The 18,021-nt window shown below is 37.8% G+C and overlaps 1 protein-coding gene across 7 annotated transcripts in view; it reads right to left on the bottom strand.

Moving 5' to 3' along the window:
- Positions 1-18,021, bottom strand: part of MAGI2 (membrane associated guanylate kinase, WW and PDZ domain containing 2) — a 1,130,082-nt gene that overhangs the window by 208,480 nt on the left and 903,581 nt on the right. For all 7 annotated transcript variants that reach the window (XM_070424553.1, XM_070424554.1, XM_070424557.1 and 4 more), the window contains one exon: positions 2,908-3,546. In XM_070424553.1, coding sequence (XP_070280654.1) covers positions 2,908-3,546 — 639 coding nt within the window. The remainder of the gene's footprint in view (positions 1-2,907; positions 3,547-18,021) is intronic.

The following is an 18,021-nucleotide window of genomic DNA, read 5'->3' as shown; positions in this document are numbered from 1 at the left end:
GATGAAAAAAATAGGTCCAGAGGCATAGAAGCATAGAACAGAATGACAGATTTCAGAGGGAAGGTGCGTGGAGGGAATGGGAAGAGATGAACCAAATGACATATATGCATATATGCATAGCCCATGGACACAGAAAATAGGTTGGGGAAGGCCTGGGGAGGGGGATAAGGAGGGAGAAAACGGGGGACTTCTGTAATACCGTCAACAATAAAAATAAAGACTACATATTGTATGATTCCATTTATATAAAAAAATGTCGAAAGACAAAACTGTTCAGAAAGCATATTAGAAATAATATGGGACTCGGTGAAATTGGGGTGATGGATGATCTAAGGATTATGGCGACTATTACACAACTATATTATTTTAGCAAAATTTACTCCTTATACACTTACAATTGGTGAATTTTATGGTGTATAAATTGAACCACAATGGTGTGTATTAAAAGTAAATACACTCTAGTAATCAAGATTTTAGAGCAAGACATATATATGTGCAATATTATCCCATTTATATTAAACATACTGTATTTATTCAAGTATTTGCTAGTTAAGAGTACAAAATTTCTGTATATATACGAAAACACGTTAGCCTCTGGAGGGGAAAACACTGAAAGTCTGGGACAAGAGAGAGTTGCTTTTCACTTGATACCTTCTGACATTATTTGCTTAAAAAATTAAACCATGTACATTATTGCTTTTTAAGTAAAAACATTCTAGTAAATAATTAAAACAAACGACCATGATCCTGTCGTAAGGACTCAGGCCCTGAACCCGCTCTTGAAAATCGACTTATCTGAATGAGGCCTAAGCACTTATAAGTAGCCTCTACTAATATAATCAAAGTGCATTTCATCGAAAACCGTGGTGCTAATTCCTCTTAATTTCAGAGAGATGAGTGTAAATTGTAGGAATTTGGGAGACAAGAGGTTTTTTACTAGAAGTACTGTATTTTAAGCATCACAGTTTTTTACTAGAAGTACTGTATTTTAAACATCACATCCTGCAATTCTACACTAGCCACCAAATGAAAGCCATTTCCTCATGCCCAAACACAAATGCAAACAAAATGGAATATTTGAGTATTGAAAGGCAGGGGCGGGGTTGGGGAGGTCGGGGTGGGGGTGGGGGGGCAGAACAAGCTGATTGAAGGCACAAAATTAGTAAAGATACTAATTGCAAAAATATATATAAAATACATTACATAATAATATGTAATATATAATAAATATATAAACACGTTCAAAATGCAGTTTTTCTATCACCCATGCCTTTAAAAAAGTCATTATATATAAAATGTTTTCAAACTTTTTTCTACGAATCATACAGTGTATACTGCATATCTACTTTCAGTTACACTTTTTAATATCAAGAACCTGTTACAAAGATGTGATTTTCAATTGCATATTATGAAGGTATGACTATTAAATTAAGAATATTTATTTTACTCTTCATGAGCAACGAGAGAAATGAAGATACACTGTCAATATTTAACTAATTATGAAGAACTATTTTGTGATAATGTCTTAAGAAGGTAAAATTGAATATGTAGGATTGTTCTGCTAGCATATTATTTTCCTTTGTAAATTTAGGAGCGTAATACTTTGCATGGTGTTGCTCACAAATGCTCAGTACTTGGTGCCTTTTTTTCATACAAGGGAACAACAACGAAAAAACTTTATTGAAGGGGAAACACCTGCGGAGAAGGCCAAATAAATCATAAAAGGCGCTTCTTTCTGCTTGGCCGACTTCATTTGCATTCAAACTGCCAGGGCTTTCGTGCAGTTTTTAGTGCTTTGACTAGGCAATCGCATATGTTTGCCACACGTGTGTTCTTCATGCATGAGTTCCTCACAGTACTGCTCCTTCTGACCCAGCCGTCCCTGCTGCAACTTCGGTGCTAACTTAGAATCAACAGATGTTTAATGAGCACCTATTGTGGACCATCCAATACTAAAAACACTACCATAGGTTAGGTAGGGTTATCCCAGCATAACAGATGAGACATCTGGTTAAGTGGAAAACCAGGTCTTAGCCTGAATGCTTTCACTTATACTGTTTTCAAGTATCCTCTCTCTCTGTTGCCTCTCCTTCTTTCTCTCCCTTGTTTCATAGATAATCAAGAGCAAAGTAGTAGAGATATGCTTAGCCCATCCCTTCCCCACAAAGTAGAAGAGAAAAACACCCAGAGTTCAGGGTTTCCGCCACACTCCTCACTGCTCCCACCTGGAATAGGGCAGCCCGGCACTTCAGCCTAACCCTGTTCCATAACGTCCTTCTCAGGCACTATGTGCAATTACTGCTGGAGCAGCCCTTAGTGACATTCAGTGACATTCAGGGACATTAGTAGTGGAGGAAGTGTCCTGAGCAATGCTGTTCACAACTCTGACAGATTTTTCTACAGAGACACAGCTCCCAGTGTCTTTATGGGGATTATCAAGATTCTAAAAGGGCTTGGAAGGGGTTGAACCAGCTTCCATGTGCAAGCCTGGAATCCTAAGCACAAATCAGAGCTTTGATTCCACTGGAAAAATCAGTTTTTTAAAAAATTAAGTCAATGGGAAACCAGTTTGAGGTCTCTACAACTGATACGTTAACAAATTTGTGGACTATAATCCACTTATACTTGGGGATTCAATGTTTACCTTCCAAGTTCACAGCACTATAAATTTGTGAGACTGAAAGCACTATTTTGGTTGTGTTTAATATAAACTAGGGAAAGATATATTCTGAAAATTAAAAAAACACAGCTTCCTGAACTCATGTTTTTCTGTTACTCTTTTTTTTAACCTTTATTTTTAAAAGTATGATTTCATTCGACTCCAGAGAAACTTCCACCAATGCACTATTATTGTGAAGGTCTTACTATTTTACTGCATACTTAATTGCTGAGCCAGTTTTATCTTACCTCCTCGATGGATAATCAAAGAAGTCTCGCTTCCAAGGGGACAGTCCTTAAGGATATCCACTACTTCTGTATGGCTCAGGTTCTGTACATTCTGCTGGTTGATCTCAACAATGAGGTCGCCTTCACACAGGCCAGGGCATCCCTGAATGTCAAGTATTTGTTTCACCCGCTGTCCGGTCGGACTGTCGGCAATAGTGAAGCCAAAGCCCTGGGCACCTTTCACAATGGTTAAGGTCATGAGTTCAGCTTGGGTGGCCCCAGATGAAGCCATAGACACATTGTCGTCATGGACAGGCGGTGGATACGTGCCATCGAGCTGCCCATCTGCTGGCATGGAGTGCAAAGAATGAGGCGGCCGATCTGTTATGTCTGGAACCGACTGTGAGGTCCGAGAAATGTATTCCAAATACGTTTCATAGTTATGTCTGCCGTTGACCATGACTGGAGGTGGCCTCTCCATTATTGCAAGGGGTGGCACCAGGCTGTTCGCAGGATCTTCAGGGTCAAAGGGCAAAGGGTAGCCACGACACAACACCAGGCTGACACTCTGACCAATAGGAACCGACTGGAAAAGTTTCACGACGTCTGCATGGGTATGTCCAAGGACACAAACTTCATTAATATAGACAATGACATCACCTGCAAGGAAAAAAAGAAAGAGATTGACCATGTGAGGTAAGTCCAATTAATGTTGGCATAGAGAAATGGAATTATTTATGAGATTAGTGAGAGTGGTGTTGTTTTTCAGTAAGCAGTGAGGAAATCCATTAGAATCGCGTTTAAATGTACTGTAGGTGACTCAAGATTACAACAGGTCTGCCAACACATGTACTGATCACGTGCTGGAAAAAGAAAAGCTATATGGGTTGTTTTTGAAGTTCAGAAACAACTTCATATTCAGAAAGAAACTGTCAAAAAGAAAAGTTGGGAAGAATTTGTACCTTGAAGAAGCAGTCAGTCTATGCTTCCTTTTTCATCTTCATATTCATCTTCACTGTATTTCAGTTAATAACATTTTCAAACTATTGAGAAGTGGTGGGCATAAGTTTTGGATGAAACCTTTGAAGCCCCAGTACACGGTTTTATTTTTGGTATCACTTGTCTGAGTCAGCTGCCTTTTTATCTTTTTTATAGAAGAGGAAAATATTTTGCCCATTACATTTTTTATCTAGAGCCAGGTGTAATTGCAAAGGTTCCAGGCATACATGGAACAGGTCAAGAGCACAGTTACTGGAATCAGGGATCTGGGTCCATATCCTGGCTCTACTGCTTAGCAGATATGTAACACTGGGCAAATGACTTACCTGCTTCAGCCACAGTTCCTGATTTGTAAAGTTGTTGTGAGGAGGAAATGAGATAATGCAGAAAAAGTGCCTGGTACAGTGCCTGATGCATTGTGAGTGCACAATACATGTGGAACATTATTAATGCTATTTTTGCTAAAAATAGGAGGAAGGAGATTTGGGACTCTGGCTTTCAAACAGGGAGCTGCCCTAGGCTCATCCTCTCCTCTCACAATGTTGACATTTCTGTAGATCTTTTCAAAAAAGGCATTTGTCCCCTCTTCCAATGAATTAACACAGAATTACAGTAGCTTACTGGTTACAAGTTAACTTTATGATATAAAAAATGCCCCAAATGCAAGTTACTCATTATAAAATATATTCAAACAAATATTACTTTTCCTTAAAATGCAGAAAAGTATGAGATAATTATTTTTTTTTAATTCAATTATGTGTGAAGAACTTTATTTTTTAAGAACTGTTTTATCATGGATTAATATTTTTATCCTCATAAACCATAATGTTTGAGAATTGAACTTGCAAATTGAGATTGTACCTGACTATGCTGAGGAGTATGTGACAAATGAAAAGACATGTTTTCACAGATTATCACATAAGTAACTCAACAGACATCAATTTATCAGGATCATTCAGAAATGGGTAGTATAAATGGCGAGGGATTTCATTCTAAGACATCCTTGCCCATCAAAATTGCAAACACCAAAAATGAAAAAGAGTTGAACTTTCAGAATCCAATAATTTTCTGGCTTTTCTTAAGTGTCTGATATAAAATAATTTCTCTACTAACTACACTTAAATAATTCTGTGAATAAAACACTTCTGAGTAAAATGCCCTCAACAATATAGACTTGGTTAACACTCACTCTTTCCGAATGCTAGAGAATTGCTTAAAAACCCAAAGATAAGGAGACATAAAAGTCTAACAAACATGCTCAGGGATCCAGGTTAGGTCTGATTCTAGAAAAAGTCACAGACTATGCAGCTTCACTCTTCATTATGTCCGTCAGGAAGGGTGCTGGTGCAAGGGCTGGGACACTGGACCAGGCAGGAATCAGGACTGAGCTGGGATGGACTTACTAGATGGGGCAGCTGGGGATCATTTTCAACAGGTTCTGGTCATCCCAGTGAAGTAACTGGTCCAGAAATTTTTTTTTCCTTCTGCCTTTTCTATTTTTAAAGTTATCATATATTTTACACATTAAGAGGTTGAAAGAATAATAAATACTTGTGTGTGGCCTCCCTACCATCCAGCAGAACATTGCTTATATTAGTTCAAGAGCCCAGGGTAGCACCCCTTTCCCACTTGTATCCCCTTCCTGCTCTCTCCAAAGGTAACCATTGTCCTGAGGTTTGTTCACATGTACTTTACGTTTTTATGGCTTATAGAGGTGCCCATAAATAATATTCCTAAGTAATATTTAATCCCTGAATAATAATATCCCTAAAATACGATTTTGCATCTCTTAAACCTTTTGTAAATGATATACATATTAATCTTCTGTAATTTCCCTCAAAATATATTTGTGATATTTATCTATTTTGATACCTGTACCTCAGATTCATTCATTTTCATTGCAATGTGGCATCTATTGAATGACTACATCACTACTAATACTCATTCATTCTTCTGTTAAGGGACCCTGGGGTTCTGGTGACTATTTGGTTAAGATAACTCTGCTATGAACCTCTTTCCCTGGCCCTTGTGCACATATAGAGGGTTTTTCTGAGTTTGAACTTTGGCATAAAACTGCTGGGCATAAACCACATGCATCATCTTTGTTAGACAATGGCAAATGGCTGACAAAATAGGTCAAATCAATTTACACTCCCATCAAAATTTTTATTACTTCCCAACCGACACAGTACTTGGCATTTTCAAACTTAACTTGTGCTAATCTAATGAGTGTGACCATGGTTTGAATTTGCATCCCCACACTGCTAGTGAGGTGAGCAGCTCTTCATATGTTTTTTGGTCATTTGTGTTTTCTTTGTATTACATCTCATTTCTCCTATTTGGATAGTTTTTGTTGTTGATTTGTTAGTTTTTTTTAACACAGTGACTATTTTTCTGTCAATCTCCTTTCTTAATCTTCATGGTGTGGTAGACATTACATGGGTTAGGGAATCAAAGGCCTTTGGTCTGATTACCAGCTCCACACTTGCTAGCTGTGTGGCTTTCAAAACTAACTTAAATCCTCTGTGACCCGGGTTCTTCAGAAGTAATGAGGAACAATAACAATGGCAACTCACTGATCTAAGGGAAACAACAAATGAGATCATGCAGGTGAGGGTTTGTAAACTATAAATTGTTATGCAAATGATGATTGCTATTTCAGTAATAACTATCTTTCCTTGGTTACTTGCTTCTATAAAACCAGGAGAGTCCCACCAAGATATTCCCACCATAGTCATAATCAAGGATGAGTATCGGTTTCTGAGTGAGCAAGTCAAAGGCAGGAGGGTAACAAATGACACTTTCCTTTAAGGTTCTCCTTCACTTTAATCACTGTTAATAAACTCCCAGTCCCCAAGCATGCTTTATCCTTCCCTCTGCTATGCCAGAAATTCATGGGATGCGGGGGGTGGGGTGGGGGGGGGGTGGGGGGGGTGGGGGGGGGAGGGTGGAATTAAGGTAATGTTCAAAGTCCTCAAGGTTCCCTGCCAGTTTTAAAGGGTAGTTATTTGAATTATAGTGATTAATGTTACCTATTTTTGAGTTTTAATGTAATCTTGCTATTTAGAAACAGAATAAGAGAACTACTTGTGGTTCTAATAAGACTGCCTTTTATAATTTATGGATATTTTCCACTTGGTGCAGTTTTTCAAGTCATCAAGCAAGCGAGTGATAAAGAGCCTTGCAACAATCTCTTTGTGGAGTCACACAGATTTCTGAATGTAAAAGATGAGGGGTCTGTTATCAGAGTTAAAACTATCTAACAACTTGACTGCACTCAACTGCTCACTTTAAAAAATATATAGATGCCTAGACATGCGTCATGCCAAAATTGTTGTAGGTGGGGATGTAAGCAAACATTTGCTTGTTCAGATAGAACTGATTGGGGAGGATATTTATAGACTGTGCTGGATGAATGTCATTTACATGTTGTGAAATAAAAATATGAGCCACCTGGCATATGTCATCCGATGGTGTCAGGCCAAGTCCTGGGACAGTCTGGGCTTAAGAGCACAAAGGGATGAATTGGAAAGGAATCATTTGATCTATCTTTCAATTTATCCTGTTATAAGTGGGAATTAAAATATCTCCCCTCTTTTCTCTTTCACAGAATGAGAATGAGATCATGTTTGTGAAAACTTTTAATTTTACCAAGGAAAGGTTCTCCATTAAAATAAGATGGGGCAGCCCCGGCTGATTTGGCTCAGTGGATAGCGTGTCAGCCTACAGACTGAAGGGTCCCGGGTTTGATCCCGGTCAGGGCACATACCTGGGTTGTGGGCTCGATCCCCAGTGTGGGGTGTGCAGAAGGCAGCCGATTAATGATTCTCTCTCATCATTGATGTTTTTCTCTCTCCCTCTTCCTTCCTCTCTGAAATCAATAAAAATATATTTAAAAAGATAAAAAATGAGGCATTTCTTTTGAAAGCCAAGCACACATTGTCATTGCCGCATTGCCTGCAAGGTTACATTGTTTCCTATATGGCCATTCAGTTTGGGCCATCTTAAGGCCAGATGGTTTTAGGGCTGCTGACATCAAGCCTATTGGTTAAATTTGGTGTGACTGATGAGCTGGGCAACCCCATAGGCTGGTCTCATAATGACCCGATTCCCATTTATGGGCAGGAGTAAGGAAATGAGATTGAATCTGATAAAGCAGAAGGTTTAAACCGGCCTGACCTGACTCTATGGGAATATTTTCTAAGATAATTGGTTTCTTTCTTAGTTATGGAAATAACAGTATAATATTGGATACCTCTTGGGTATTTCATCATTTTGGATAAAACAGGGCCCTCTTAAAGCATTGCTTAAAATGGATTTATTTTTATGCCTCTTTTCTCTGCTTCCTCATATTCGAGTCACTGTGGTCTGCAGAATCTTCACCTCAGCTTCTCCCATTGACCACTTGCGGTCTGTCTTCCTTGGCCACCACCTTGGACTAGACAAGAATGATTTACTTCACACTTCACTCCCATCCTATAGTCCCCTCGAGTAAGTTCAGACTATTCAACCTTTAGACCTACTGTGTAACACTCTTTGCCAAAAGTCTTTCCAACTTCTTTTCGTCTTCACCACCCAATAAGCTACCATTCTTATAAATACCGAATCTTTACTGGTCACAATTCACAGCTGGCTACTTGCCTTTTAGGTGAGTCCTGCTGTTCCTCCACCCTCAAGTGCACTTCTTTACTGTGTGTAACTTCGTCCCAACCAGATAATCTCTTTCCTTACCTCTTCAAAGATATCTTCGGTCATTCCTACTCAGACTGTTCCTATCTGCTGTTTGTGACTACAAATTTCTCTCAGACCTTATTCCTTTGTGGGAGTTTTCTACCTGTTCCAAGTTTTCTCCACAAAACGTACAGAATATCACTACTATGTTGAGAACTCTTTATTTAGGTATTTTGGATAAATTCCTATTGAATAAAGGATAGAGAGATTTAGATAGAGGAAGACTAGAATATATGTCATAGCTAAATTTACTGCATTTAGTGTTTCTAACTTTTATTATGGCCAAGTCACATAGATTTTATATATATATATATATATATATATATATATATATATATATAATGATTTTAGAGAGGAAGGGAGAGGGAGAGAGATAGAAGAGAGATAGAAACATCAATGATGAGAGAGAACCATCGATCAGCTGCCTCCTGTAGGCCTCACACTGAGGATCAAGCCTGCAAATCAGGTATGTGCCCTGATGGGGAATCGAACTCCTGGTGCATAGGTCAATGCTCAACCACTGAGCTACGCTGGCTGGGCAAGTTATATAGATTTTTTGCTAAAAGAAACAAAATTCTCACAGACTATTTCCATCCTACTAATTACATGCACTTTATATTGAAAAATTACTGATTTTAATTTCCTCTCCAGCTAATAAGATTTGATGGACTTTTATTTTTTGAAGCTTGTATTAGTTTTTGTTTTTTAATAATAATAATAATACTAATAACATTATTTTAGTATAATAGGCAATTTTATTACAATATTGAATATTAATTTTCACTGTATTCTACAACCCCTGAAAACATAATAATACTTGATGTTTACTTTTGGGGGTGTGCTATACATCACTTCAATTAAAAGGTATAAGACACAGGACAAAATGCCCTCATCAGAAACATTTTAGTTTATTGATTCTTATGTGCTACATCAGAAATGACATTGTGAATGAAAATGAGGTGAATTGAGCTGTAGTACTAAAATGAGGTTCAGATAATGTTTTAACCATTTTTCCCTAGATTATGAGACAAACTGTGGTATGATGGAGAGAGTGCTGATGTAGGTGTCAGGAGATTATGTTCTTATGCCAAGTAAGCTGATAATTAGTGCTGTCAACACATCTCTGGGCCTTATTCCTCATTTATTCATTGATTTATTCATTCAAGATTTATTATACTCAACTGCTACTGAGTCAGGCACTATGTTACGAAAAGAAGAGGTTTGACCCAGATGGTCCCTAAGGTATTGTCTTCACTCTGACATTCTAGGGCAGTGGTCGGCAAACTGCGGTTCGCGAGCCACATGCGGCTCTTTGGCCCCTTGACTGTGGCTCTTCCTAAGCCTTAGGAGTACCCTAATTAAGTTAATAACAATGTACCTACCTATATAGTTTAAGTTTAAAAAATTTGACTCTGAAAAGAAATTTCAATCGTTGTACTGTTGATATTCGGCTCTGTTGACTAATGAGTTTGCCGACCACTGTTCTAGGGCAAAGGCTCTCTTAGACATCTCTTCGTTTGGTTCCTTTCTTTCTTTTCCTACTTCCACCATCTGAGGACACGACCTTGCCATCTACTATTCTCACTTCTGCAACCGTCTTAGCTGGTCTTCCAGATGCCATAGCAGAAAAGACTGGGGAAGAAGAAGAGGGGAGCCTAGCAAATGGCATAAACCAACAACCCCATGGAACTATTGGGTTCCCTAGTCTCACTCCATTGACATTGCTAATAACCCCCCCTCCTTGTCAGGACTGGCTGAGGAACCAGGCATGTCAAGGGCATCAGTGCCAATGGCTCTGAAGTGCTGGACATTGCCTTACACCTGCTTCCCTGTCAGTTCACCCTCCATACCATACTCTCTAATGCTCTTTCTACTTAAGTCCTTCAGTGCCTGCTCACAGAGAGGGAATCAAGTCAAAATTCTCTGTGAGCATAGAAGGCTGTCAGTCTACATTTTCAGCATCTCCTGTCTCTCCCCAACCTACTCTGCTTGGGTTGGTCTAAGCTCTGGGCCGTGCCCCTAACACATGCTATGTTCTTTCCAGCTTCTTGCTTCTCCTCTTCCTTTGTCCCCATTAAAGCCACCCTGAGGCCAGCTTCCTATTTGTGACCATCTTTCTGACCACCTCCTATTGCTGAGCGGTAATTACTTCTTGTGCGTTATTCTTCCTGACAGCTCAATCCTTCAATCCATTTAACCACATTAACAGCTCCGGGAATTTCTCTGACCATAGTGACTACCATTTTAACATATTGAATATTTACCTGGCATTTACAAACTCCATCTCTCTAATCCTTACAAAATCCACAGGAGACGGGCATTGCTATCTGTACTTTATACATGTGGAAACCGAGCCACGGAGAAGTTAACTTCTCTAGAGGCACATTGATAATTAGGTGAGATTCAGGAACTGAACCCAAGACTTCATCATGAATCTTAAAGACTTCCAACACTCCAGGGCTTACTTTGACTTGGGGTCTCTTTTGTGTTCCTCAAATCATATGAGTCAGAATGCTGGGTAAAGTGCCTTTTATTCCTGAATATGAATATCGGGAGATGAACTGCAGTATATTTTTAATTAGCTAAATTAATGGAGGGAAGCAGTGAAGCAAATAATTGCAAACAGGGGAATGCATTACAATGTCCCAGTCCACTTTCTGCAGTCCTCCAAAATACACTGTGTGGCAGAGGCTTCGAGAATGCTGAGGTAGAGAGATGACAGGGTACTGGACCCCACAAAACTCTGTCACTATCATGAAACATAAGCTCAGGTATAAATTATTTCAATAGTTGTGTGACCTTGGCTAAGCCATTTAACTTTTCTTGGTCTAGTTTCCTTTCAGGTAAAATGGAGAAGTCAGAAAAAATCATTTCTAAGGTACAGCTAGCAGAGTTACTACATCTGGCGAGAATGTGGAAAGCTCTCCTTCTGCATTCATCAAGGCATCGGGCAGTTTCCGTGATGCAATTAAACAGGTAAGTGACGGCACTCTGGGACTTCACCCCAAGGTTCCTTGATTTTCTGTAAAAGCAGCCAGTTCCTCCAGCACTCTTTCCATAGGCAGAAGGACACCAAGATGTTGGCATAGTCACATATTTCTCCAAAGAATGAAAGACTACTTAATCACATTTTATAATTTCATCTTTGTGACCCGGTGCAGATGCCTAATTAAGATGCCTCGTTAGAAAAAAATTATGCTTAATCAGCAAGCATCCAACAATTACTCCCTGGCAGATGTGAACTAGTCTGACGATCTATTTACATTTCTTTTGTGTTTGGCATTGAGTAGTAAGATATATTTAAACATTTGCATTTTACTGTGTTGGAAAGGAGGAAAAAAACACATTCTAAGAGAATCTAAAGGCACTGATTATTTGCTGATTGGGCAAAGATGAAACAACACATTAAACTGAAACTAAGTAGAGCCACAGAAAAGAAAGCACAAAGGACCGCTTCTTGCAAAGCTCCAGAGCAGAGGACTTGTACATAGCCTGCTCATTTTAGGAATCAATAGGGTAAAATGGTCAGTGAATTTTCCATTTCTCTCAAACAATGTAATGAATTTTAAACACCAAAAAAAAAAAGACTAGTAGGTTTTCAAAGGGACTCTTTAAAAATGAGAATAGGTCCCTGTATCTAAACAGAACTTAATGATTGCACCAGAAGAAAATAAAAACAAGTCTTTAAGAAAATATCTTAAAGCCCTTGGCAGGACATGAGAGCTTATGAGAACCAGATAAAAATATTTTAGAGTTCTCCTGTGCTCTCCTATGTGTTAGGAACACACATGAGGGCAGAGTCATCACAGAAATATTCTCAATCACACACAGCTTCCCATGGAAACTTGAGCTACAGAAGTACCTTGTAAGAAAGAGTAATTATTTTACACGGACATTAAGCACTGTGCATGCTTATTTTCAAACAGCATTAACTGTATTCCTAAACAAGCATAATTTTTTTTTTTTTACATAAATGGCTCCGAGAGGACAGCGTAGCATGACCCATCACCATCTTTTGACCTTACTCCAACACCTGAAATGCTGGCGGACAGCTGGCCGGGGTGGAGCAGGAATTGCTCACAGACATGCTTTCCAACAGTTTATTCTCTCTACTCCCAACTGTCAACTGCCAGGCATTCTGAGAGAGCAAGAAAAATGAATAACAAGGAGAGAGAGAGAGAGTGGGAGAAGAAAAGATTGATGCATTCATTTCACTTCTGATTTCTGCCTCCTATAAAGTTTCTTTGTTTCCTTGAATTGCATTTGAAAAAAATATACTGAGTGCTGATTTTGAGTATGTAGATGGGGTGGGAATGTCTATATTCGGTGGGGGTGGAGGGGGGGCTGCCTAGCCAGGGAAGCTCTTGCCTCTAGATCTCTGTCACCCCATGTGGTATTTCTGGAAAGGGTTTGGCTAGTGCTTCCATTGCTAGCCAATCAAGCATCCTTAACTGGTAGTGTAACATATTAGATTATGTTGAGCTCCTCTTTCCCTCCCTTCATGTGAAAAATTGCAGAGCCCTGCTGCTAGGGTTCTGAACTGGAGCAGCATTAAGTTGCTGAGCTTCATCAAATAGCTGGCAGAAGGAACGAACGTGCAGTGCTAAAAATGTGACTGTGTATTTGTATTTTGCACACACACTGGTCCAAGATTGGATGAGAGAGACCTTCTAACTTGTTAAGAGGAAAACACATTTGCCAGATGTGAGTCTTCCCTGACAGACTTTGATCGTTCAAACTTGGTTGCTTTTATTTCCAATTTCAGTTTCTGAAGGAGCAATATTTTATACAAGTATCAAGGAGTCAGTCTTCCCATTGGGCCATATACACCAGAGATTGCCAATTACAAATCCCTCATACACATGGCGAAGGGGAAGTAAAATTTTCTTTAGATGTATTGAAATTTTGGAATCCAGAGAAAGATAGTTGTTATTTCTTTGACTTATGGGAGAGAAAGGGAAATCACTACCGTATCTTATAATATTAGACATCAGAACATCTTCCATAGGGTGTACATATCTCATCACTCCCCTCACCATGCTAGATAGATACTATATACACAGATCCTTATGGGGAAGACTATTCCAGGAAAAGATGCAGCAATTTCCCTGCAGACAATGGGAGATTCTCCTAGTCTCAGATACAACAGACAAATGGCACAGAGAAAAATAATCGAATTCCCTGCTGTTCCCAATGTTACAGGTATTAAACTGTACTGAAGCTGATTGGATAAGTTAGCAAAGAATCATCATCAAAGATTTCAGGTTGTCCCCTTATACTAAAACTATTGAACATGTATCTATGTGAATATATGTGTGACATATCCACATTTATATGTTAATTTTTTCATTTAAGGTTTATGCTGCATTTCACAGTTTATTCTCACATTTCAGCCAAATATAGTTAATGATAGTCAGAAACAATGAACTTTTCTTGCTTTTTAAACTTGATTTTTGCAATAATTTTATAATGGTAGCATTAGCAATTTATTTTATTTCAAGTTCCTGCAAATCAGAGTAAAATGCAAAAATTATAACCATATAGTTCCAGATGAATCAATTGAAAAGTGAAAATTTTATATAGTCTCTTGATTTTTGGGGGTGCGGGGGTCTAAATAATGTAAAATCCACCCAATAAATATTTTCTACCAAATAAATGCATTGTTAGAGGTCACAGTACATTGGCTAATAGCAATTGCTACTATTCATGTGCTAAGAATGATAAACTGTGTGCCAAGAACACTGCCAAGTGCTCTAGAGACTTAATCTCATTTAATCCTTGAACTAACCTAATGGAGAATATACTATCCCCGTTTTGTAGATGTGATTGTGTTTGAGAGGCCACATACCACAAATACAAAGTAGGAGAGCTGCCCTGTCTCTGCTGTGTTTGTGGTTACTTTCAGGCTGTGTTCTAACTATGTGGATGTTTGGTTCTATATATTTATAAAATCTCAAGGTTCATTTCATCTATTTATTTGGCACTTAAGAATTAGACTACATTAATCACTTGAAATTTTTGACTTCCTGAGTTGAACAGATATTTTGGCATAATATAAACACACATGATATATTTATCATGGCACACTAGCCTTGTTTTCATTCACAAGTTCTAGTCCACATGAAGAAATTACCCAGTGACAGAATTTGAATGGGCTAGTCAGCTTTCCAAGTAAATCCAAACAAAATGAAGACAGAAAGCCAAGCTACCAAAGAGGACTGCTGGGGACACAACTTTGAGGTCATAAACATCTAATAAGTACAATAAATACATAATAAGACATTATTTTCAGGTGTTTTATGAGTTTAAGCTTTGAAAAATCTGGCTTTTGTGCATTCTAAAAGGCACTGGCTTTCAGATAGAATAATTCTAGAAGAATTATTATGAACTGTTTATCCCAATTAACTAAAATCAGGGTGAATACTCTTAAGGGATCCAAATATGGAAGGAACAATTAGCTCATTAGCTAATTGTAAATGAGTCAGTTTCTTTGGTTCTAGAATATATAAAACAGATATACTAGATCTCTCTTTTTTTTTTGGTACGCTGTATTTCCAATTTTAGTTACAAAGACATGCTTACTTTTTTTTAATAAACAGTTACCAATGATTGTTGAAGGCATGTGATTGTTACTCATTTCCATTTTGAATTCTACTCATGAAACTGACACAGGGAAAGCAGAGAGCCATACTTCACATCCTAATTACTGGCTTTTGGAAGCAAAAGATCTAAGAATCTAGTCAATGAATGAAATAAAAATACACTCAGCAGATCATAAATATTTATAACTACATCAAAATCTGCTAGTCAATCTTTCAATAATTTCTTCAGCATAAAATATTTGATTCAGGATACTGGGAAAATATTAATTAAAATTCAGTCTTACCTCTGAAATTATGGGAAATCGAAACAATATCAGATATTTCTTTTGCTATGAAATGTCTTTAATTTTTTGTTTTAATTTTATTTTTCCCTATGGGTTTGATTGCAGGTTCTTAAATTTATTCACCTACTACATATGCAATTATCTACCTGCTTTGTGGAGAAAGATCAGCATTAAAAGGCTGAATTTTTTTTTTGGTGTTTGTGTGTGAAGGCAAAGAGAATACTAAAAATAAACTCCAGTATCTCTTTCATTTAATTAAATATTTTTCTTGGGTCAGTCAAAGTTTTCTCATAAGATCTTTACTAATTTTTCTAACCAGGAAGAATGAATTAAAACACTATTTTTAACAATAATTTAAATTACTAACAGGTTGATTTAATCTTGCAAAAGATTAATGTAGTTATGAAGTATCTTGCACATCCTAAGTGTATGAAATATAAGCTATCTTTATTTTCAATATCTTATAAATCAAATAAATATTTAAAATGTTAATCTTGTTATCTGTGAGAATGGTCATGTCATTGGTGTACATGAAAATTCATGGTAGAAGAGAAGAAGATAGGTTGTGATTTGTGCTTGGTACATTCTAGTGGAAAGGTTAGTGGACGTGCAGAGGTGATGGGCTAGAGATGCACCATTTGGAGTCATGAGTATAGAATCCTAGGTCTTAAGCTTTCACTCCCAGAAATCCTTTTTAATTCTTTAAGGGTTTTGTATTTAAGATGATTTTTCAACATCAAATTTTTATTAAGTAGTAACTATTTAGTTCTTCTATTTTCATTAACTTAACTACTAATCAGAGTTTTTAATCAGCATGAATCAACCAGTGTAACTCACACTAGGTTGATGTATTTTTTAGTCATAATATAATAATTTATTGCTTTAGTATCCATTCAATAAATATTTATGGGGTCTCTACCAGGTATTCTGGGGAGGGCTCAGCAGATACAAAGATGAGTAAGATACAATCCCTATCCTTATATACTATGAACTATAAGTCAAGCTAGCAAAGAAAATGAACATATATTCATCATGGGTAAATGCATGACTCATTTTTAGTATTTCAGTGAAAAATTAAAAATAACCAGTGCTCACAAAAGTACCAAACAAAATAAAATAAAAACCAGAGATGTTTACCTTTTCTCTTTGGAGTAAAGTAGAAAATAGCTATCCTAATCTAGTGGGCATCCAGGATGGCAATGACACAGAGTAAGGGCTCATGAACATTTGTTGAATGCAAAAATTAGTAGCTGTGCAACAATTTAAGAAGTATGAACGATCGAAAGAAGAGCTGTCCAAAGGGGCAGTGAGTTTTGGGAAATGGTGTTAACTCTAGAGGGTTACTCTCAGGAAAGAGAGCCAATGAAAGAGATAGGAAAAACGAGATGATAGGGGAAAGCCACAATTGCAGGTGCCAGTGAAGGATGCCATTTGAAGAGGGCTCGTCATCCGTTTCCAATGTGACAAGAATAGAACATTAGATAGAATAGATCAGAGAGTGGCCCTTGATTTCACCAGTGGGGAACCTCAGTGACATTTCTAGGTTTAGTTTTCGTGGAGATAATAGTAGAGGAAACTGGAGAGGGAGTAGAGTAGTGAGACAGTAGACACAGCAGTTGTCTACCCACTACTTCTAAGAATTCTGGTAAGCAAAGGCAGGAAATAAAAGGAACAGACAGAGAAGAGAGAAGAGGAGGAGGATATGGGAAAGAAACTTAAAATATTGGCTAAAGATCAGAGAATATGAATTTGAACATTTATCTAGAATTTTAGCTTCAGAAGGAAGGACATTCTTCTTTTTTACTCTTGAGAGGAAAACAAAGAGCAGCAGGAGCAATAATACAAAGGAGTAATAACACAAATTTACCTTCACCTTGATTTATAGAAAAACGCAATTCATTAACTCAGCATTGTAGGGTCAGAAACTGTTATTTTGGGGAGTGGGGTCAATGACATGAATTATGGCAAACAAAATAAATCCTGCATTTAAATATTTTCTAGTGTTCCATGCCGTCCATGCCATCATACAGAGCACCATTAATCAGCTGGTGATTTCAGGGCTCTGCTGTTCCTTAGGGCCAGCTTTGGGAATAGGAGAGAAATGGTGTCTAGTGAATTGAGGTTGCCTGTCCTACTAATTCAGATGAGCAAAAGCTTATCATTTAAGTAATTCAATAATTGCCCAAATTCCTCCACATGTGTTTTGTAGGTCTTGAGCTATATGGCTTTTATAAAGCCTCTTAAGAAATACAAGTTAAAGAAGAGATTACCACTCAAACACAGATGTGGAAGATTTTTTTTTTAGGTGACTATGATATTTAGCTTTATGTTTCAACTTGGCTAGGCTATAGCACTCAGTTATTCAGTTAAACAGGAATCTCATCATGGCACGAAGGCGTTTTGTAAATGTGGTTAAAATCTATGAGCAGTGACTTCAAGTAAAGGAGATTATCCTTGATAATCTGAGTGGACCTCATGCAATCAGTTGAAAGTTCTTAAGAGCAAAACTGAAGTTCCCT

Source organism: Myotis yumanensis, unplaced genomic scaffold (genome assembly GCF_028538775.1).
Source record: "Myotis yumanensis isolate MYYU_CA2020_CCGP unplaced genomic scaffold, mMyoYum1.0.hap1 SCAF_9, whole genome shotgun sequence".
In the NCBI taxonomy this organism is placed as follows: Eukaryota; Metazoa; Chordata; class Mammalia; order Chiroptera; family Vespertilionidae; genus Myotis; species Myotis yumanensis.
Note: the sequence above shows the minus strand (reverse complement) of the source record. Positions and strands in the feature narration are given on the sequence as shown.